Source organism: Salmo salar, chromosome 13, assembly GCF_965601325.2.
Source record: "Salmo salar chromosome 13, fSalSal1, whole genome shotgun sequence".
Lineage (NCBI taxonomy): Eukaryota > Metazoa > Chordata > Actinopteri > Salmoniformes > Salmonidae > Salmo > Salmo salar.
In genome coordinates, this window is record NC_138303.1 from 97,414,903 (window position 1) to 97,437,775 (window position 22,873).

Sequence of the window (22,873 nt, forward strand, 5' to 3'; positions counted from 1 at the left end):
CAGTTAGATATTAACGCGGACCTGGTGCTGATCAGAATAAATCCTGGCATAAGAACACCCTTACCTTTTCAGCTGCACAACACAACAGGGAGAGACAAGAGAAAAGAAGATAATTAAATAGTTATATTCAACATATAAAAGGCTGTAGATATACACTTTAATATACACTCAGTGGCCAGTTTATTAGGTACACCACCCCGTTCACGAAATTAGTTCGCTCCTACAGACAGTGAGTCACATGGCTGTAGCTTGATATATAAAACAGGCATTCAGGCATTGGGGCAAATAATGGCACAGTACACAACTCGTCATTCCTTGTCACAGATGGGCTATTGCAGCTGACGACCACACCAGGTTTTACTCCTATAAGCTAAAAACAAGAAGAAGCGTCTCCAGTGGGCACGCGATCACCTTCACTGGACAATTAAGGAGTGGAAAAACATGCTGATGGCAGAGTCAGGATTTGGCATAAGCAACATGAGTCCATGGCCCCATCCTGCCTGGTGTCAACGGTACAGGCTGGTGGCGGTGGTGTAATGATGTGGGGAATGTTTTCCTGGCACACGTTAGGTCCCTTGATACCAACTGAGCATAATTTGAATGCCACACCTTGTGGAATCCATTCCACAAAGAATTTAGGCTGTTCTGGAGGCAACTGGCTACTGTGTGTATATACAGAACCAGTCAAAAGTTGACACACCAACTCATTCTAGGGTTTTTCTTTATTTTGACTATTTTCTACATTGTAAAACAATAGTGAAAAACTGAAATAACACATATGGAATCATGTAGTAAACAAAAAAAGTGTTAAAGCAAAATATATTTTATATTTGAGATTCTTCAAAGTAGCCACTCTTTGCCTTGATGACAGCTTTGCCCTCTCTCAACCAGCTTCGTGAGGTAGTCACCTGGAATACATTTAAATTAACAGATGTGCCTTGTTAAAAGTTAATTTGTGGAATTTCTTTCCTTCTTAATGCGTTTGAGCCAATCAGCTGTGTTGTGACAAGGTAGGGGTGCTCCACAGAAGATAGACCGATTTGGTAAAAAACCAAGTCCATATTATGGCAAGAACAGCTCAAATAAGCAAAGAGAAACGACAGTCCATCATTACTTTAAGACATCCCAGTGGGTCAGAAGTTCAGTCAATACGGAACATTTCAAGAACTTTGAAAGTCTCTTGAGGTGCAGTCGCAAAAACAAAAAAGCGCTATGATGAAACTGGCTCTCATGAGGACCGCCACAAGAAAGGAAGACCCAGAGTTACCTCTGCTGCAGAGGATACGTTCATTAGAGTTAACTCCAAATAAATGCTTCACAGAGTTAAAGTAACAGACACATCTCAACATCAACTGTTCAGAGGTGCCTGCGTGAATCAGGCCTTCATGGTCGAATTTCTGCAAATAAATCACAACTAAAGGACACCAATAACAAGAAGACTCTTGCTTGGTCCAAAAAACACGAGCAATGGACATTAGACAGGTGGAAATCTGTCCTTTAGTCTGATGTGTCCAAATTCTGAGATTTTTGGTTCCAACTGCTGTGTCTTTGTGAGACGCAGAGTAGGTGAACAGATGATCTCAGCATGTGTGGTTGCCACCGTGAAGCATGGAGGAGGTGGTGTGATGGTGTGGGGGTGCTTTGCTGGTGACACTCTCTGTGATTTATTTACAATTCAAGGCACACTTAACCAGCATGGCTACTACAGCATTCTGCAGCGATACGCCATTTGTTTTTCAACAGGACAATGACCCAAAACACATCTCCAGGCTGTGTAAGGGCTATTTGACCAAGAAGGAGAGTGATGGAGTGCTGCATCAGATGACCTGGCCTCCACAATCACCTGACCTCAACCCAATTGAGATGGTTTGGGATGAGTTGGACCGCAGAGTGAAGGAAAAGCAGCCAACAAGGGCTCAGCATGTGGGAAGTCCTTCAAGACTGTTGGAAAAGCATTCCTCATGAAGCTGGTTGAGAGAATGCCAAGAGTGTGCAAAGCTGTCATCAAGGCAAAGGGTGGCTACTTTGAAGAATCTCAAATATAAAATATATTTTGATTTGTTTAACACTTTTTGGTTACTACATGATTTCTTATGTGTTATTTCATAGTTTAGATGTCTTCACTATTATTCTACAATGTAGAAAATAGTAAAAAATAAAGAAAACCCTTGAATGAGTAGGTGTGTCCAAACTTTTGACTGGTACTGTATATGCAGTGCATTCACATTTTGTTACGTTACAGCCATATTCTAAAATGTATTAAATCGTCCCCCCCTTATCAATCTACAGTCGTTGCCAAAAGTTTTGAGAATGACACAAATATACATTTTCACAGTCTGCTGCCTTAGTGTCTTTAGATATTTTTGTCAGATGTTACTATGGAATACTGAAGTATAATTACAAGCATTTCATAAGTGTCAAAGGCTTTTATTGACAATTACATGAAGTTGATGCAAAGAGTCAATATTTTCAGTGCTGACCCTTCTTTTTCAAAGACCTCTGCAATCCGCCCTGGCATGCTGTCATTTAACTTCTGGGCCACATCCTGACTGATGGCAGCCCATTCTTGCATAATCAATGCTTGGAGTTTGTCAGAATTTGTGGGTTTTTGTTTGTCCACCCGCCTCTTGAGGATTGACCACAAGTTCTCAATGTTCTTAAGGTCTGGGGAGTTTCCTGGCCATGGACCCAAAATATGGATGTTTTGTTCTCCGAGCCGCCTAGTTATCACTTTTGCCTTATGGTAAGGTGCGCCATCATGCTGGAAAAGGCATTGTTCGTCACCAAACTGTTCCTGGATGGTTGGGAGAAGTTACTCTCGGAGGATGTGTTGGTACCATTCTTTATTCATGGCTGTGTTCTTAGGCAAAATTGTGAGTGAGCCCACTCCATTGGCTGAGAAGCAACCCCACACATGAATGGTCTCAGGATGCTTTACTGTTGGCATGACACAGGATTGATGGTTGCGCTCACCTTGTCTTCTCCGGACAAGCTTTTTTCCGGATGCCCCAAACAATCGTAAAGGGGATTCATCAGAGAAAATGACTTTACCCCAGTCCTCAGCATTCCAATCCCTGTACCTTTTGCAGAATATCAGTCTGTCCCTGATGTTTTTCCTGGAGAGAAGTGGCTTCTTTGCTGCTCTTCTTAGACACCAGGCCATCCTCCAAAAGTCTTCGCCTCACTGTGCGTGCAGATGCACTCACACCTGCCTGCTGCCATTCCTGAGCAAGCTCTGTACTGGTGGTGCCCCGATCCCGCAGCTGAATCAACTTTAGGAGACGGTCCTGGCGCTTACTGGACTTTCTTGGGCACCCTGAAGCCTTCTTCACAACAATTGAACCACTCTCCTAGAAGTTCTTGATGATCCGATAAATGGTTATTTAGGTGCAATCTTACTGGCAGCAATATCCTTGCCCGTGAAACCCTTTTTGTACAAAGCAACGATGACGGCACGTGTTTCCTTGCAGGTAACCATGGTTGACAGAGGAAGAACAACGATTCCAAGCACCACCCTCCCTTTGAAGCTTTCAGTCTGTTATTCGAACTCAATCAGCATGACAGAGTGATCTCCAGCCTTGTCTTCGTCAACACTCAAACCTGTGTTAACGAGAGAATCACTGACATGATGTCAGCTGGTCCTTTTGTGGCAGGGCTGAAATGCAGTGGAAATGTTTTTGGGGGATTCAGTTCATTTGCATGGCAAAGAGGGACTTTGCAATTCATCTGATCACTCTTCATAACATTCTGGAGTATATTCAAATTTCCATCATACAAGCTCAGGCAGCAGACGGTAAACATTTATATTTGTGTCATTCTCAAAACTTTTGGCCACAACTGTACACACAATACCCCATAATGACCAAGCAAAAATAGGTTTAGATTTTTTTCACATTTATTAAAAATAAGAAAAACTGAAAAATTCCATTTATGTAAGTATTCAGAACCTTTTTTCCCCCCTTTATTTAACTAGGCAAGTCAGTTAAGAACAAATTCTTCTTTTCAATGACAGCCTAGGAACAGTGGGTTAACTGCCTTGTTCAGGAGCAGAACAACAGATGTTCACCTTGTCAGCTCGGGGATTTGATCTTGCAACCTTTCGGTTACTAGTCCAACGCTCTAACCACTAGGCTACCTGCCGCCCCTTTACCTAGTACTTTGTTGAAGCACCTCAGCGACTACAGCCTCGAGTCTTCTTGGGTATGACGCTACAAGCTTGTATTTGGGGAGTTTCTCCCATTCTTCTCTGCAGGTCCACTTAAACTCTATCAGGTTGGATAGGGAGAGTCGCTGCACAGCTATTTTCAGGTCTCTCCAGAGATTTTCAAATCGGGTTCAAGTCCAGGCTCTGGCTGGGCCACTCAAGGACATTCAGAGACTGGTCCCGAAGCCACTCCTGCATTGTCTTGGTTGTGTGCTTAGGGTCATGGCCCTGTTGGAAGGTGAACCGTCGCCCCATTCTAAGGTCCTGAGCACTCTGGAGCAGGTTTTCATCAAGGATATCTCTGTACTTTGCTCTGTTCATCTTTCCCTTGATCCTGACTAGTCTCCCAGTCCCTGCTGCTGAAAAACATCCCCACAGCATGATGCTGCTACTGTAACCGATGTGAAATGGCTAGTTAGTTAGCGGTGGTGCGCGCTAATAGCGTTTCAATCAGTGACGTCACTCGCTCTGAGACCTGAAGTAGGGTTTCCCCTTGCGTTGCAAGGGCCGCGGCTTTTGTGGCGCGATGGGTAACGATGCTTCGTGGGTGTCAGTTGTTGATGTGTGCAAGGGTCCCTGGTTCGAGCCCAGGTTGGGGCGAAGAGAGGGACGGAACCTACACAGTTACATTGGTGCCGTGACCCGGATCATTGGTTGCTGCGGAAAAGGAGGAGGTCAAAAGGGGGGTGAGTGTAACCGATGTGAAATGGCTAGTTAGTTAGCGGTGGTGCGCACTAATAGCGTTTCAATCAGTGACGTCACTCGCTCTGAGACCTGAAGTAGGGTTTCCCCTTGCGTTGCAAGGGCCGCGGCTTTTGTGGCGCGATGGGTAACGATGCTTCGTGGGTGTCAGTTGTTGATGTGTGCAAGGGTCCCTGGTTCGAGCCCGGGTTGGGGCGAGGAGAGGGACGGAACCTACACAGTTACACTACCACCACGCTTAACCGTAGGGATGGTGCCAGGTTTCCTAAAGACGTGACACTTGGCATTCAGGCCATAGAGTTCAATCTTGGTTTCATCAGACCAGATAATCTTGTTTCTTTTGGGTGACTTTTGGCAACTCCAAGTGGGCTGTCATGTGCCTTTTACTGAGAAGTGGCTTCTATCTGGCCAATCTACCATAAAGACCTGATTGTTGGAGTGCTGCAGAGATGGTTGTCCTTCTGGAAGGTTCTCCCATCTCCACAGAGGAACTCTGGAGCTCTGTCATTGCCCATTAGAGTTATTCGTTACCTCCCTGACCAAGGTCCTTCTCCCCCGATTGCTGTTTGGCCGAGCGGCCAGCTCTAGGAAAAGTCTTGGTGGTTCCAAACATCTTTCATTTAAGAATGATGGAAGCCACTGTGTTCTTAGGGAGCTTCAATGCTGCAGAAATGTTTTGGTACCCTTCCCCAGATCTATGCCTCGACACAATCCTGTCTCGGATTTCTACAGACAATTCCTTCGACCTCACGGCTTGGGGTTTGGTCTGACATACACTTTCAACTGTGGGACCTTATATAGACAGTTGTGTTACTTTCCAAATCATGTCCAATCAATTGAATTTACCACAGGTGGACTCCAATCAAGTTGTAGAAACATCAAGGATGACCAATAGAAACAGGATGCACCTGAGCTCAATTTCGAGTCTCATAGCAAAGGGTCTGAATACTTACATAAATAAGACACAAGGTTTTATATTTTTAATAAATTAGCAACATTTCTAAAAACTTGTTTTCACTTTGTCATTATGGGGTATTGTGTGTAGATTGATGAGGAAAATGTTTTATTTAATCAATTTTAGAATAAGGCTGTAACGTAACAAAATGTGGAAAAAGTCAAGGGGTCTGAATACTTTCCGAAGGCACTGTATGTGCATTTTGTTGTTTCAGCCTCAATTCAAAATGGATTAAATAGATTTTTTCACCCATCTATACACAATACCCCATAATGACAAATTTTGTGAATCAATCAATAATTATCATTTATAAAATTCTTCATGCTCTGTCAAGTTGGTTGTTGATCATTGCTAGACAGCCATTTTCAAGTCTTGCCATAGATGCTCTTCTTTGCGAGGCATTGGAAAACTCTCTGGTCTTTGTGTTTTAATTCTTGTTATGAATTCACTGTTTGACTGAGGGTCCTTACAAATAACTATATGTGTGGGGTACAGAGATGAGGTAGACATTATGGGGTATTGTGTGTAGACCAGTGACACAAAATCGTAATTTGGTGAAACTGATTGTGTAGGTCCTACTTCACTACTACAACTGTTTTTGTAATACATAATACCTGTAGCCTACCTGTTTTGCCCTGATTTCCCTCTGTAGTGAACTCTGCAGACTGCATCTGCACAGAGGTAACACATATAAATCATCACGCACACACACACACACACTTACTGCAACACATGCAAACACACTGTACACTCACCCTGGTCAGACCTGAACTGGAGGACAACTTCAAGGAGAAACCTGAAGACATCAGCGCAACCAATCAGAATCAGGTTCGAGCACACACACTCACAGACATACACAATGGACTGTAACTTACTTGTGTGCATGTGTGTTCTGTCTGGCAGTGACTGCGTCTTCCTGCGGCCAATGTCAAGTAGAGCCTTCTCCTGCTCCTCCTTCTCCTCCTTCAGGATCAGCCTGCCCAGGTTAGACTTGATCTGGCACACACGCCACACACACAAACACACCCATGCACACAGACACACCATCAATCGATAAATATTGATTAGTGAAGACGGTAAAACTTCCTATGATAATATACTGTATATACTGAATAAGCATTCTAAAAGCACTTATGTAATACATTACGAAGAAGGAATCCATGTGAAGAGTTACCTTGTGGAGTTCCTGCTCCTGTAGTGTCTTGGTGTCATCAGTCAGGACTTCAAACTCATCCTTCCCCTCGTCCTCTTCCTCCTTCCTCTTCCTCCACTCGATCTCTGTGGCAACAACAGGAGAGGTCAGACCACACACTACCACTACCTATCCAATCACGTGTGTGTGTTTGGTTTTTCTATCCTTGTGGGGACCAGAAGTCCTCACAAGGATGGTAAAGCAAGGACATTTGTGGGGACATTTTGCTGGACCCCACAAGGAAAAAGGCTATTTGAGGCTTAAGGCTACTTCCTACAAGCTTCACTCTGTTCATGTGCGTGGAGTGGGAATTTTGGAACAGCAGACATCTTTTGGTAACATGATATCCTCACCGGTCCCACTCCCATTCATAAGGGGGCGATAGCAACGTTTTTTATTTCTGTCATTTCATTTTGTGAAGTGTTGCCGCCTTCCCTTGCTAGTAGTAGCTAGCTGACAGCCTGGCTATACCCTGATGAAGACAGCTTGTCTGTCGAAACCTTGGTTATTACATTTTTGCATCGGAGCTCCTAGAGTGTGTGGCTCTCCTTTAATTTTTCATGTGTTCTACTCCGCTAGCCAGCACCTCGCCTAAATAGGTGTGCGTTTCTTTCGCCTCTAGATTAGCCTGGCCAAAAACACAGCAAGCTAGCTGGGACACACTTTTCACGCCACTTCGATACAAAGGGATTTTCGTAGCAGGTTAGGAGAGCATTTTTGCTAGATGTGCAGAAGATGAATGTGCAAGTAGAGATACTGGGGTGCAAAGGAGCAAGACAAATAAATAAATAAATATAGTATGGGGATGAGGTAGTTGGATGGGCTGTTTACAGATGGGCTATGTACAGGTGCAGTGATCTGTGAGCTGCTCTGACAGCTGGTGCTTAAAGCTAGTGAGGGAGATATGAGTCTCCAGCTTCAGTGATTTTTGCAGTTCGTGCCCATACTCTCATTACTGGGGTCAGACAAAATTTGCAGGAAAACTTTCTAATCACTACCTTCAAAGCATTAAATGCAATACACAACGTTTATCAACAGGTTTTGCAGCAGTACTTGGTTTGAATGAATCACACAGGTATTACTCACACCCCACCACACCTGACAGATCTGTGATGGTGAGGAGCGTCATAGGATGTGTCTCTATTGGAGACTATGCATTGAGGGCAGAATCTTGAATACTGTGTGAGAAACGACTGAGTATAAATCTTAAATTTACATCAGGAGTGGTAAACTCATTCTATAGGGTTAGGTGTTTGGACTTAGGTATAGGTTAAGGGTTAGAAGTTAGGAAAAATATGATTTTGAATGGGAATCAATTGTCTGGTCCCCAAAAGGATAGTAAAACAAACATGTATGTGGGTGCGTGGATCTTACCCATAGCAGCCAGTGAGGGAGGACAGGGCCAGTACTCTGTCTCTATCTTTGAGGGCAGGTTGGGGTCTGGTTTCTGAGCTGCTGGGAACTTAGACGACTGGATAATGCTGCCCATCACCTGCTGCTTGCTGACCTCTACAGACAGGGAGAGAAAGAATTACACACACACACACACACACACACACACACACACGTACAGGCTTACACAAATCTCAAAGCCAAACACACACACAAATATACAGTACCTTGTTTAAAATTAGGCAGCTTCATGTAGATATTGGCACCATTATCTGAAATAAAACACAGAATTAGAAAAGTATGTGTGTGTGTGTGTGCGTTGGTGCACGTGTGTGTGAGTGTGTGTGTTTGTGTGTGCATACGTGCATGTGTGTGTGTACCTGGCCTGTGGAAATGCTGCTGTAGGGGAATGGATGTCTTTCGGAGCTGAATTGTGGAGCCTCCTGGAGACCCTCCATCCTCCCTACACACCTTCAGCTGAGAGAGAGAATAGAGAGAGGAGAGAGAAATATATGGAGAGAAACGGAGAGAGTTAGTGCTGCTGGGTAACTGGATGAAGAGAAACACCTACACAGCGCAACACAGAGAAATAAAGGGAGGGGGAGACAGGGGAGAGAAGAAGGGGAGGTCAGGAAAGGAGAGAGGTCTGAAGAAGTGTCTTACCTCAGGAGAGGGAGGAGAGAGGGATCTCTGGAGATGGAAGAGGAGAACACAGTCACATCACACTTCTCTTCCTAAACAGCCTTTACGAGTTACTTACTGTAACATGAATTGTGTGTGTACCTCTTTACGGGGCGTACACACTGCGTCTAGTGGTGAGTAGGTGAGGTGAGGTTGGTAGGTCATGAGATCTGGTCTCTCCACCTGCAGAATAGCAGTCAGTGGTGAATCACAAGCACGCACGCTCCACATACACACACCCCCCACAGAAACCACACACACACCTGAAGAATACTTTTGTCTCTGGGCAGAGCAGCCATATCTGTGTAGTCCACCACCTCATCATTCACACGGGCCTGGAGGGACAGTGTGTGTATGTATGTGAATGTGTGTCACAGGAGGTTGGAGGCACCTTAATTGGGGAGGCTGGGCTCATGGTAATGGCTGGACCGGAATTCGTGGAATGGTATCAAATACAACAAATCTTGTGTTTGATGCCATTCCATTTGCTCCGTTTCAGCCATTATTGTGAGCCGTCCTCCCCTCAACAGCCTCCACTGGTGTGTGTGTGTGTGTGTGTGTGTGTGTATTTTACCTTGATGCTGGATGAGCCAGGAGCACTTGGACCCCGCAAGGAGGACATTCTGCCCGTGGCTGGCCATCCCTCTACCTCCCCCCCCCACACACACACACACACACACACACACACACACACACACACACACACACACACACACACACACACACACACACACACACACACACACACACACACACACACACACACACACACACTTAACCCTAACCCCTCCCTCCACAGAGGAAGACGTACAGTGCCTTCTGAAAGTATTCATGCCCTTTGACTAATTCCACATTTTGTTGTTACAGCCTGAATTCAAAATGGATTACATTTTTTATTTAGACACAATACCCCATAATGACAAAGTCAACAAATTATTTGATTAAATTTTGTGAGTCAACACATTACAATCACCTTTGGCAGCGATTACAGCTGTGAGTCTTTCTGGGTAAGTCTCTAAGAGCTTTCCACACCTGGATTGTACAATAATTGCATTTTATTCTTTAGAAAATTCTTCAAGCTCCATCAAGTTTGTTGTTGATCATTGCTAAACAGCCATTTTCAAGTCTTGCCATAGATTCTCAAGCTGATTTAAGTCAAAGATAATTTGTTGTATTACTTGTGAGGCACAGGTGAGTGAGCATAATAATGAGCTTTTTATTTTTTTATTGGACTGATGGTCAGTCTGGGGGGAGGGAGGGAGCAGCGGGGAGGCTGCCTCTCACACGACTCACCATCCCTCCGGTCTCCCTCCCTTCACTGAGAAAAGGGGACACGGTCTTCCAGCTGATGGCAAAAAAAGTCACACTGCATTATTTCTGCCTGATGTTGTTACTCCTATGACCAGAGAAAGTGAAATATTCCTCAATATTAAAAAGACACAAGCCGCTAATAATAACAACACAAGCTTATGGGAACACTTTACTGTCCTCATTCATTACAGCTGCAGTACTGGTTGTAGCATGAGTGGAAGTAGGGAGAACATGCATTTTATGACTTCGAAAAGTGTTGAACAAAGTGTTGTTAGTGCTGAATAACAACTTAAACATGAACTTGCTCATAAAAACAGCAGCTCTTTGCTGTATTTGTTGAGTCTCTCTCTAGTCATGGTTTTAAAAGTTTAGAAATCTCACAGTATCAACTTTGATGTGCATTCAAGGTTTCTTTTTATGGTCTATGGCTTTAGGAAACTGTGCCGATATGGTGATCTGAGCTATCTGATTGGCCAGCGGTAGGCTTATAGGTGTACTTGATTTTATCTCTAGGATTTTGCATGTGCTTAGCTCCATTAAGTTTATTTTTTATTCTGAAAAACTCCCAGTCCTTAACGATTACAAGCATACCCATAACATGATGCAGCTACCACCATGCTTGAAAATATGGAGGGTGGTACCCAGTATTTTTTGCTGTATTACTTTAGTGCCTTGTTGCAAACAGGATGCATGTTTTGGAATATTTTTTATTCTGTACAAGCTTCCTTCTTTTCACTCTGTCAGTTGGGTTGGTATTGTGGAGTAACTACAATGTTGTTGATCCATCCTCAGTTTTCTCCTATCACAGCCATTAAAATCTGTTTTAAAGTCACCATTGGCCTTCCGCTCCGGCAACTGAGTTAGGAAGGACGTCTGTATCTTTGTAGTGACTGGGTGTATTGATACACCATCCAAAGTGTAATTAATAACTTCACCATGCTCAAAGGGATATTCAATGTCTGCTTTTTAAAATGTTTACCCATCTACCAATACGTGCCCTCATTCGCGAGGCATTTGAAAACCTCCCTGGTCTTTGTGGTTGAATCTGTGTTTGAAATTCACTGCTCGACTGAGGGACCTTACAGATAACTGTATGTGTGTGATACAGAGATGAGGTAGTCATTCAAAAATCATGATAAACACTATTATTGCACAGAGTGAGTCCATGCAACTTATTATGTTATTCTCACGTTTACTCCTGAACTTATTTAGACTTGCCATAAAAAAATGGTCGGATACTTATTGACTCAAGACATTTCAGCTTTTCATTATTAATTAACTTGTAAAAATTTAAAAAATAAAAACATAATTCCACTTTGACATTATGGGGTATTGTGTGTGGGCCAGTGACACAAAATCTACATTTCAGGCTGTAACACAACAAAATGTGGAAAAAGTCAAGGGGTGTGAATACTTTCTGAAGGCACTGTATGTTTGTGTGTCTTACCTTCTGCATGATGGTGGAAATCCTTCCTGTGGCTTAAACTGGCTGGCTGGCTGGCTGGCTGGCTGGCTGAGACAGACAGACAGACAGACAGACAGACAGACAGACAGACAGACAGACAGACAGACAGACAGACAGACAGACAGACAGACAGACAGACAGACAGACAGACAGACAGACAGACAGACAGACAGACAGACAGACAGACAGACAGACAGACAGACAGACAGACAGACAGACAGACAGACAGACGTAGAACAGTGATGTAGATAAGGAACAAGGTTCATAAAGCCCGTCTTTCTGACGGAGGATATTGTTGCCACTGTGAACTGTGTCCACAGGCTCCTCACAACATCACACTCACACTAACCAACTCACAATAACCATGTTTCCATCCACAGTTTTTAGGAGAGTAAAGTCACAGATGAAAAAAAGAAATCAGGACAGCTGTGATGGAAACTTTTTTATAAATCCCGAAAGATTATTTGTTCGTTCAACACGGTGGGATTTTTTTGTGTCTGTAAAATTAATTATGCGAGAAATGGCGGTGGAAATGACTTTAAGCGCAAATATTGATATAAAAACGATCATATCGAAGTGAACTTGGAGTTACGCAATGATATGGTGTGTGGTCCTCCCACTACACCTCAGGAAACCATGCAGTTTATGAGGCTACAGATGAAATAACTTATGAACTTTCAATGGTGGTGAAAGTGCAAGGTGATGAGCTTGATGCTCCTTTCCATTAAATATCGAGGGTCTTATTCTAGTGACATGATGATCGATGCTTGGCTGCCATTTGACAAATAAAAATATTCTCACTCTCATCCATAATAATCTTATTATGTAGACTAGCCTACCCACACTGTATCTGCGAGCTGTTGGCTAGAGAACACGTGCCAAGAACAGATAAGGTACATTTGCTATTTAACACAACAGTTTTTGTGACAAAACTAACGGTAGAGTTGAAAATGTGATGGAAACACATTGAACTTCAGATTTTTATTCGGTACATGAAAACTTAATCGATAAAGAAAATTGTGTGCACTACGTCATCACGCACTGATTTGTATCTGCAACAAGTCAGTTTGGTGGAAAAACCACTGGTGGGAAAATGCACATATTTTCTTTATGTAGATTGAAAAATATTTGCATGAAAATTTGTAGCCAATTGGATGGAAACTGAGCTCGTGTCACACAGCACAAAAACACTGCCTTCAGGGCCTCCCAAGTGGCGTAGTGGTCTAAGGCACTGCATCACTACAGACCCGGGTTCAATCCCAGGCTGTGTCGCAGCCGGCCGCGACCGGGAGACCCATGAGGCAGCGCACAATTGGACCAGCATCATCTGGGTTAGGGGAGGGTTTGGCTGGCTGCTATGTCCTTGTCCCATCGCGCACTAGCGACTCCTTGTGTCGGGCCGGATGCATGCACACTGACTTTGGTTGCCAGCTGTACGGTGTTTCCTCTAACACATTGGTGCGGCTGGCTTCCGGGTTAAGCGAGCAGTGTGTCAAGAAGCAGTGCGGTTTGGCAGGGTGGTGTTTCGGAGGACGCATGGCTCTCGACCTTCGACCTCTCCCGAGTTCATGCGGGTGTTGCAGCGATGGGACAAGACTAACTACCAACTGGATATCGGGAGAAAAGGGGGTAAAAAAAATAATAATATAAAAACACTGCCTTCTATAGTCACCCTACATGGTGTGTGACACACATACACGAATGCACAGAACTCCCTTCTATCTAATATAGCGCAAGTGAACGGCAAACCTGGTTTCAAAAAACAAATAAATCATGTGAGCTTATCTTTAATGTCTTTTTCGTTGTGTCGGACCACACTAAGACTAGCTGTCACTATTTGCGTCGGCTAATGGGGATCCCAATAAATCAAATCACAACATGTGATGAAAAGAAAGATAATCTTTAAACAAGTGAGAGTTAAGACTATCATAAGGGTTTTAAAGAAAGGGAGAGAGAATAGAGGAGGGTTAAAGGAGTCCCCATGAAGTCAGAGGCCTCCCTCACTTCCTTCTTCCTTCTCCCTCCCCCTTTCTTCCTCTCCCCTGCCCTCTTTTTCCTCTCCCCTCCCTCCTCCCCCCTCTCTCTCTCTCTCTCTCTCCTCTCTCCCTCCCTCTCTTCCTCCCTCTTCTTCCTCTCCCCCCTCTTTTTCCTCTCCCTCCTCCCTCTCTTCCTCTCCCTCCCATTATCTCCCCCCTCCCTCCTCCCTCCCTCTTCCCCATTTCCCTCTCCCTCCCTCTCTTTCTCTCCCGTCCCTTCCTCTCTCTCCTCTCCCTCCCTCCCTCCCCCTCCCTCCCTCCCTCCCTCCCTCCCTCCCCCTTTCTCTCCCCCTCCCTCCCTCCTCCCCATTTCCCTTTCCATCTTCTCCCTCCTCTCCCTCTCCCCTCATCTTCCTCCCCCCTCCTTCCTCTTCCCTCCTCCCTCTATTCCTCTCCACCCCCTTTTCCTCCCCCACCCTCTCCCCTCCCCCTCTTCCTCCCTCCCCCTCCCTCTTCCCCTCCCCCCCTCTCCTTCCTCTCTTCCTATCCCCCTCCTCCACCCTCCCCCTCCCTCTTCTTCCTCCCCCCTCCCTCTTCTCCCTCCCTCTTCTTCCTCACCCTCTACTTCCTCCCTCTCCCCTCTCCCTCTACTTCCTCCCCCTCCCTCTTCTTCCTCATCCTCTACTTCCTCCCCCTCCCTCTCCCCCTCCCTCTTCATTCTTCCTCCTACCTTCTTCTTCCTCCCCCTTCCCACTTCCTCCTCCCTCTTTCTCCCTTCCTCTCCCTCCTCCCCCCTCCCTCTCCCTCCTCCCTCCCTCTCCCTCCCCATCTCCCTCCCTCCCTTCTCCCTCCCCCCTCCCTCTTCCCCTTCTTCCTCCCCCCTCCCTCTCCCTCCCTCTCTTCCTCCTCCCTTCCCCCTCCCTCCCTCTCTTCCTCCTCCCTTCCCCCTCCCTCTTACTCTCCCCCTTCTTCCTATCCCCCTCCCTCTCTTCCCTCTTCTTCCTCCCACTTCTCCTTCTCCCTCCTCACTTTTCTTCCTCTCCCCGCTCCCTCTTCCTCTCCCCTTCCTCCCTCCTATTTTTCCTCATCCCCCTCCCTCTTCCTCTCCTTCCCCTCTCTTTCTCTCCCCCTCCCTCTTCTTCCTCCCCTCCCTCCCTCCCTCTTCTTCCTCCGCTTCCTCCCTCTTCTTCCCCCTCCCTGCTCCCTCTCTTCCTCTCCCTCCCCCTGGCTAGGTTGCTTCTCCCTACCTTCTCCCTAAAGTGCACTCGTTTGCCAGATTTCGTACACCAGTCCATTCCATAATGATTCAGTAGCCCTCCCAGGCGCTGACCTCCCTCCCCTCTCCTGCCTCCTCCCCATCTCTTTTTCTCTCTAACTGAATTGTTTATCAGTCCAGCCAGTCAGGCTGACGCCCAGCCAGCCATCACCACGGTTACACTCCCCCCACTAGGGAACATCCCCTTGGAGAGGCCTTCTCTCTTTCTCTGTGTGCGTCTTTCGCACCCAGTCCCTCCTTTCGCCTTTATAAGACACACACACACACGTTTGTAATTTACATTATCCAGAGCGACTAACATTTGTGCATTCATCTTAAGATAGCTACACACACACACACACCACACACACACACACACACACACACACACACACACACACACACACACACACACACACACACACACACACGTTACAGTGTATAACCAGCAGTGTGTGTCAGCTCTGAGCTCTCTGCCAGCAGTGTGAGTAGATTCATATTGATCTACTGGGATCTGTTTCTCTGAAAGTTGTTCCTGGGTTAGGTGATCTATCGGGAGCAGACAGGCCACAGACGCTAAAGTAAAATATAGATGGGGTCTAGTCTAGAGGGTAATAGAAGGCTAATAGCTCCACCTTGCTTATACCTATAGAAATCTGTTCAAATGTTATTTGTCACATGCACAAGTACGGTGAAATGCTTAACTAGAAAGCCCTAACTTGCAAGCCCTAACTAACAGTGCAGTATTCAATATCAAAATAATTATAACTAATAAGAAAATAAAGAACAATTTAAAAACACAAAAAATTACAAATAATAGAGGAAGCTATATACATGATTAATTTACAGTGTGCAGAATAGAGTATTTGAGGTAGATATGTACATGTAGGCTGGGATTTGGAGAAAGTGACTGGTAGCAGGATAAATAATAGTAATATTAATAATAATAATAATAATAATAGTAGTAAACAGTATGGCAGCAGCATAAGTGGTGTGTGTGTGTATGGTGGTGAGTGTGTGTGTGTGTGTGGTGGTGAGTGTGTGTGTGTGTATGGTGGTGTGTGTGTGTGTGTATGGTGGTGAGTGTGTGTGTGTGTGTATATATAAATGGTGGTGGTGGTGTGTGTGTGTGTGTGTGGAGGTGTGTGGAGGTGTGTGTGGTGGTTAGTGTGTATGGTGGTATATGGTGGTGTGTGTGTGTGTGTGTATATGGTGGTGTGTGTGTGTATATGGTGGTGTGTGTGTGTATATGGTGGTGTGTGTGTGTGTATATGGTGGTGTGTGTGTGTGTGTGTGTATATATGTTGGTGTGTGTGTGTGTGTGGTGTATATATAAATGGTGGTGGTGGTGTGTGTGTGTGGAGGTGTGTATGGTGGTGTGTGTATGGTGGTGTGTGTGTGTGTGTGTGTATATGGTGGTGTGTGTGTGTGTGTGTGTGTGTATATGGTGGTGTGTGTGTGTGTGTATATATGGGGGGGGTGTGTGTGTGTGTGTGTGTGTGTGTGTGTGTGTGTGTGTATATATGGTGGTGTGTGTGTGTGTGTGTGTGTGTGTGTGTGTGTATATATGGTGGTGTGTGTGTGTGTGTGTGTGTGTGTGTGTGTGTGTGTGTGTGTGTGTGTGTGTGTGTACAGTGCACTCGGAAAGTATTCAGACCCCTGGACTTTTTTCACATTTTGATACTGTTGGATTCAGGATAAACTTTGAACATTGAGATATTAAATAAATAATAGATCAGAAGCATAGAATATAAGGAGTGGAAGAGAATGGGTTTTATGTCAGAAGTTAAGGGTTTTCTGTAGAAAGACAGATGGCTTTGGAATGTGTTGGGTGGACGGGAGGAGATCACAGGATTGCTATAGGGGAGCGGATGGACATCTGTGGATTAGGTGAAGGAGGGGTTTAGGTCAGGAGGTCAGGTCAGATCCCCTGAAGGGAGTAATAAGGGTTTATTACCCTCTTCCTGTGGAACCATAAGATGTAAGGATTGGAGAGAAGGAGGAGTGTCCCAAGTGGGGTATACATACTTGTGATGGTGAGTAATGTTTTTTCTCTGAATACAGCTGTGTCGACCCTTTGGGAAGAATTCAACTTGGTTAAGCTTCTCTAGTGTCCGTGAGTTATTTACTCTGAAAAATAAGAACCTAACAGTTGGCGTTGTCGGCAGGATTCACCACGATTTGTAGTCAAACCAAAGAGTCCAGATCAGTGGAGCAGAGCTGGCAACAAACAAGGTAGGCTAGTTTCTACATCTGTTTCCACTCATTTTGACATCTTGGGGAGATGAGAATCGTAGGCTGAACATTATAGGATATGGACCTGGAGAGCCTGAGTTTAATTCAGTCGGCCCATTGTATAACGACCGGTCGTAGCTTTATGGTAAATGGTAAATCCCGGAAGGTAAACTCGTACAGGCTGGTACCTGTAGGGTAAGTCCTAGAGGGTAAATCCCTAGTAGGTTGGTTCCTGCTAGTACTATAACGTAAATGGTAAATCCCTAGTAGGTTGGTTCCTGCTAGTACTATAACGTAAATGGTAAATCCCTAGTAGGTTGGTTCCTGCTAGTACTATAACGTAAATGGTAAATCCCTAGTAGGTTGGTTCCTGCTAGTACTATAACGTAAATGGTAAATCCCTAGTAGGTTGGTTCCTGCTAGTACTATAACGTAAATGGTAAATCCCTAGTAGGTTGGTTCCTGCTAGTACTATAACGTAAATGGTAAATCCCTAGTAGGTTGGTTCCTGCTAGTACTATAACGTAAATGGTAAATCCCTAGTAGGTTGGTTCCTGCTAGTACTATAACGTAAATGGTAAATCCCTAGTAGGTTGGTTCCTGCTAGTACTATAACGTAAATGGTAAATCCCTAGTAGGTTGGTTCCTGCTAGTACTATAACGTAAATGGTAAATCCCTAGTAGGTTGGTTCCTGCTAGTACTATAACGTAAATGGTAAATCCCTAGTAGGTTGGTTCCTGCTAGTACTATAACGTAAATGGTAAATCCCTAGTAGGTTGGTTCCTGCTAGTACTATAACGTAAATGGTAAATCCCTAGTAGGTTGGTTCCTGCTAGTACTGTAAGTATAAGTCCCGGTAGGTAAACTCGAGCAGACTAGTACCTGCGAAGGTTAAGTCCTAGGGGGTAAATTCTGGGTGGAATTGGATCCCTGCTAAAACTGTGACGAGAGGACAAAAGGCCCAGTTGCAGTGACCGTGAGAGTGCAGGGTGTGAGTGTGTGTGTGGAAGAGGTTAGTTGTGTGCCCTGTTGGGGTAGGGAACCATGGCAGATGATGTGGAAATAGGAAGACAAGTGTGAATAATTTTGGTGATGTGTGTTATCAATAATAGGGATATTGGAGGAAATAAGTAATCCGTATTTTCCAGTAATAAATTTGCAGCCGCAATGGTATCGGTTCTAAATACAAGGTATTAAGTGCCGTGACCCATTAATTATTATCCTGGGAAGTGTGTAGTGCTATCTAAAAAAAAATGTTAATAGAAGGTGTGTATTATAGACGGGAGTGAAGTAATCTAAGATACCCTGAACACCGTCGGGAGAGGTTAGGGGATAATAACTATTGATATGGCGACAAACGGCTCCGATTCTCCCTGTAATATAGAGCTAGCAGATTTTTAAAAAGCCATGGAGGCGCTGAAAGAAGCGCACGAGCATTCCACCAATTCGGCAGGAATATGGAAAAAAATTTGTGGGGGTGCTTTGCTGCAGGAGGGCCTGGTGCACTTCACAAAAAAGATGGCATCATGAGGGATGAAAAGTATATGGATATATTGAAGCAACATCTCAAGACATCAGTCAGGAAGTTAAAGCTTGGTCGCAAATGAGCCTTCCAAATGGACAATGACCCCAAGCATACTTGCAAAATGGCTTAAGGACAACAAAGTCAAGGTATTGGGGTGGCCATCACAGTGTATGTAAACTTCTGACCCACTGGGAATGTGATGAAAGAAATGAAAGCTGAAATAAATCATTCTCTCTACTATTATTCTGACATTTCACTTTCTTAAAATAATGTGGTGATCCTAACTGAACTAAGACAGGGGATTTTTACTGAGTTTAAATGTATTTGGCTAAGGTGTAGGTAAACTTCCGACATCAACTCTATGTTCTGATCATTTCCTTAAAATCTCCCAGTGTCACACCCTGATCTGTTTCACCTGTCCTTGTCTCCACCACCCTCCAGGTGTCACCCATCTTCCCCTGGGTATTTGTACCTGTGTTTTCTGTCTGTCTCTGCCAGTTCGTCTTGTTTGCCAAGTCAACCAGCGTTTTTCTCCTAGCTCCTGTTCTTCCCAGTCTGTTTTTCTCGTCCTCCTGGTTCTGACCCTTGCCTGTCCTGACACTCAGCCCGCCTGCCTGACCACTCTGCCTGCCCCTGACCTCGAGCCTGCCTGCCGCCCTGTACCGTTTTGGACTCTGCCCTGGCTATGAATTATTGCCTGTCCCCGAGCTGCCTTTTGTCTATCCCTTGGATTATGATTGAGGAATACACCACATCAGTCACTGGCTTTATCAATAAGTGCATCGAGGACGTCGTCCCCACAGTGACTGTACGTACATACCCCAACCAGAAGCCATGGATTACAGGCAACATTTGCACTGAGCTAAAGGGTAGAGCTGCCGCTTTCAAGGTGCAGGAATCTAACAAGAAATCCCGCTATGCCCTCCGACGAACCATCAAACAGGCAAAGCGTCAATACAGGGATAAGATTGAATCATACTACACCAGCTCCGACGCTCATTGGATGTGGCCGGGCTTGCAAACTATTAGAGACTACAAAGGGAAGCACAGCCACAAGCTGCCCAGTGACACAAGCCTACCAGACGAGCTAAATCACTTCTATGCTCGCTTCGAGGCAAGCAACACTGAGGCATGCATGAGAGCATCAGCTGTTCCTGACGACTGTGTGATCACACTCGCCGTAGCTGACGTGAGTAAGACCTTAAAATGGGTCAACATACACAAGGCTGCGGGGCCAGACGGATTACCAGGACGTGTGCTCAGAGCATGTGCTGACATCCTGAGATCCTCAAAAGGTTCTACAGCTGCAACATCGAGAGCATCCTGACCGGTTGCATCACTGCCTGGCACGGCAATTGCTCGGCCTCTGACCGCAAGGCACTTCAGAGGGTAGTGCGAACGGCCCAGTACATCATTGGGGCAAAGCTGCCTGCCATCCAGGACCTCTACACCAGGCGGTGTCAGAGGAAGGCCCTAAAAATTGTCAAAGACCCCAGCCATAGACTGGTCTCTCTAATACCGTATGGCAAGCGATACCGGAGTGCCAAGTCTAGGACAAAAAGGCTTCTCAACAGTTTTTACCCCCAAGCCATAAGGCTCCTGAACAGGTAACCAAATGGTTACCCGAACTATTTGCATTGTGTGCCCCCCCCCAACCCCTCTTTTACGCTGCTGCTACTCTCTGTTTATCATATATGCATAGTCACTTTAACTATACCTACATGTACATACTACCTCAATAAGCCTGACTAACCAGTGTCTGTATATAGCCTTGCTACTGTTATTTTCAAATGTCTTTTTATTGTTGTTTTATTTCTTTACTTACCTACACACACCTTTTTTTCGCACTATTGGTTAGAGCCTGTAAGTACGCATTTCACTGTAAGGTCTACACCTGTTGTATTCGGCACACATGACAAATAAACTTCGATTTGATTTGATTCATAAATACCAGCGCTCAAACCATCTGCCTCTGGGTCTCGCCTTGTGTCGTTATACCCATATGTCTTCTTTCCACAATATACCAAGTTTTTGCATGTAAGAATCATGTAATTACACATGAATAGCAGTTACTTTTGCGTATGTCTATTTAGGCAGAAATCTACATTTTGCCACGACAGTGCCCTAGTCACAGACTCAAGTCCCCAACTCTGCTCACAGAGGAATTTCCATTGAAATAGCATAATTTTCTGCACTACAACCAAATCAATCCTCTCAATTCAATGGGCTTTATTTGAATGGGAAACATATGTTACCATTGACAAAGGAAGTGAAATAAATAATAAACTCACAAAAGATCCAAAGGAATAGAGACATGTCATTATGGCTATATACACTGCTCAAAAAAATAAAGGGAACACTAAAATAACACATCCTAGATCTGAATGAATGAAATAATCTTATTAAATACTTTTATCTTTACATAGTTGAATGTGCTGACAACAAAATCACACAAAAATAATCTATGGAAATCCAATTTATCAACCCATGGAGGTCTGGATTTGGAGTCACACTCAAAATTAAAGTGGAAAACCACACTACAGGCTGATCCAACTTTGATGTAATGTCCTTAAAACAAGTCAAAATGAGGCTCAGTAGTGTGTGTGGCCTCCACGTGCCTGTATGACCTCCCTACAATGCCTGGGCATGCTCCTGATGAGGTGGCGGATGGTCTCCTGAGGGATCTCCTCCCAGACCTGGACTAAAGCATCCGCCAACTCCTGGACAGTCTGTGGCGCAAAGTGGTGTTGGTGGATGGAGCGAGACATGATGTCCCAGATGTGCTCAATTGGATTCAGGTCTGTGGAACGGGCGGGCCAGTCCATAGCCTCAATGCCTTCCTCTTGCAGGAACTGCTGACACACTCCAGCCACATGAGGTCTAGCATTGTCTTGCATTAGGAGGAACCCAGGGCCAACCGCACCAGCATATGGTCTCACAAGGGGTCTGAGGATCTCATCTCGGTACCTAATGGCAGTCAGGCTACCTCTGGCGAACACATGGAGGGCTGTGCGGCCCCCCAAAGAAATGCCACCCCACACCATGACTGACCCACCGCCAAACCGGTCATGCTGGAGGATGTTGCAGGCAGCAGAACGTTCTCCACGGCGTCTCCAGACTGTCACGTCTGTCACATGTGCTCAGTGTGAACCTGCTTTCATCTGTGAAGAGCACAGGGTGCCAGTGGCGAATTTGCCAAACTTGGTGTTCTCTGGCAAATGCCAAACGACCTGCACGGTGTTGGGCTGTAAGCACAACCCCCACCTGTGGACGTCGGGCCCTCATACCACCCTCATGGAGTCTGTTTCTGACCATTTGAGCAGACACATGCACATTTGTGGCCTGCTGGAGGTCATTTTGCAGGGCTCTGGCAGTGCTCCTCCTGCTCCTCCTTGCACAAAGGCGGAGGTAGCGGTCCTGCTGCTAGGTTGTGCCCTCCTACGGCCTCCTCCACGTCTCCTGATGTACTGGCCTGTCTCCTGGTAGCGCCTCCATGCATTGGACACTACGCTGACAGACACAGCAAACCATCTTGCCACAGCTTGCATTGATGTGCCATTCTGGATGAGCTGCACTACCTGAGCCACTTGTGTGGGTTGTAGACTCCGTCTCATGCTACCACTAGAGTGAAAGCACCGCCAGCATTCAAAAGTGACCAAAACATCAGCCAGGAAGCATAGGAACTGAGAAGTGGTCTGTGGTTACCACCTGTAGAACCACTCCTTTATTGGGGGTGTCTTGCTAATTGCCTATAATTTCCACCTGTTGTCTATTCCATTTGCACAACAGCATGTGAAATGTATTGTCAATCAGTGTTGCTTCCTAAGTGGACAGTTTGATTTCACAGAAGTGTGATTGACTTGGAGTTACATTGTGTTGTTTAAGTGTTCCCTTTATTTTTTGAGCAGTATATATATAGGTTGTATTTACAATGGTGTTTGTTCTTCAGTGGTTGCCCTTTTCTTGTTACAACAGGTCA

At 45.2% G+C, this 22,873-nt stretch overlaps 1 protein-coding gene across 1 annotated transcript in view; it reads right to left on the minus strand.

The window, feature by feature from the left end:
• Positions 1-22,873, minus strand: part of LOC106568134 (dematin) — a 34,660-nt gene that overhangs the window by 5,997 nt on the left and 5,790 nt on the right. The window contains exons 2-13 of the mRNA XM_082960475.1: positions 11,885-11,950; positions 9,701-9,775; positions 9,390-9,461; positions 9,229-9,309; positions 9,109-9,135; positions 8,826-8,922; positions 8,673-8,717; positions 8,428-8,562; positions 7,036-7,139; positions 6,737-6,857; positions 6,617-6,657; positions 6,476-6,532 (exon numbers count right to left, since the gene is read on the minus strand). Coding sequence (XP_082816601.1) covers positions 6,476-6,532; positions 6,617-6,657; positions 6,737-6,857; positions 7,036-7,139; positions 8,428-8,562; positions 8,673-8,717; positions 8,826-8,922; positions 9,109-9,135; positions 9,229-9,309; positions 9,390-9,461; positions 9,701-9,775; positions 11,885-11,893 — 864 coding nt within the window. The 5' untranslated portion in view covers positions 11,894-11,950. The remainder of the gene's footprint in view (positions 1-6,475; positions 6,533-6,616; positions 6,658-6,736; positions 6,858-7,035; positions 7,140-8,427; positions 8,563-8,672; positions 8,718-8,825; positions 8,923-9,108; positions 9,136-9,228; positions 9,310-9,389; positions 9,462-9,700; positions 9,776-11,884; positions 11,951-22,873) is intronic.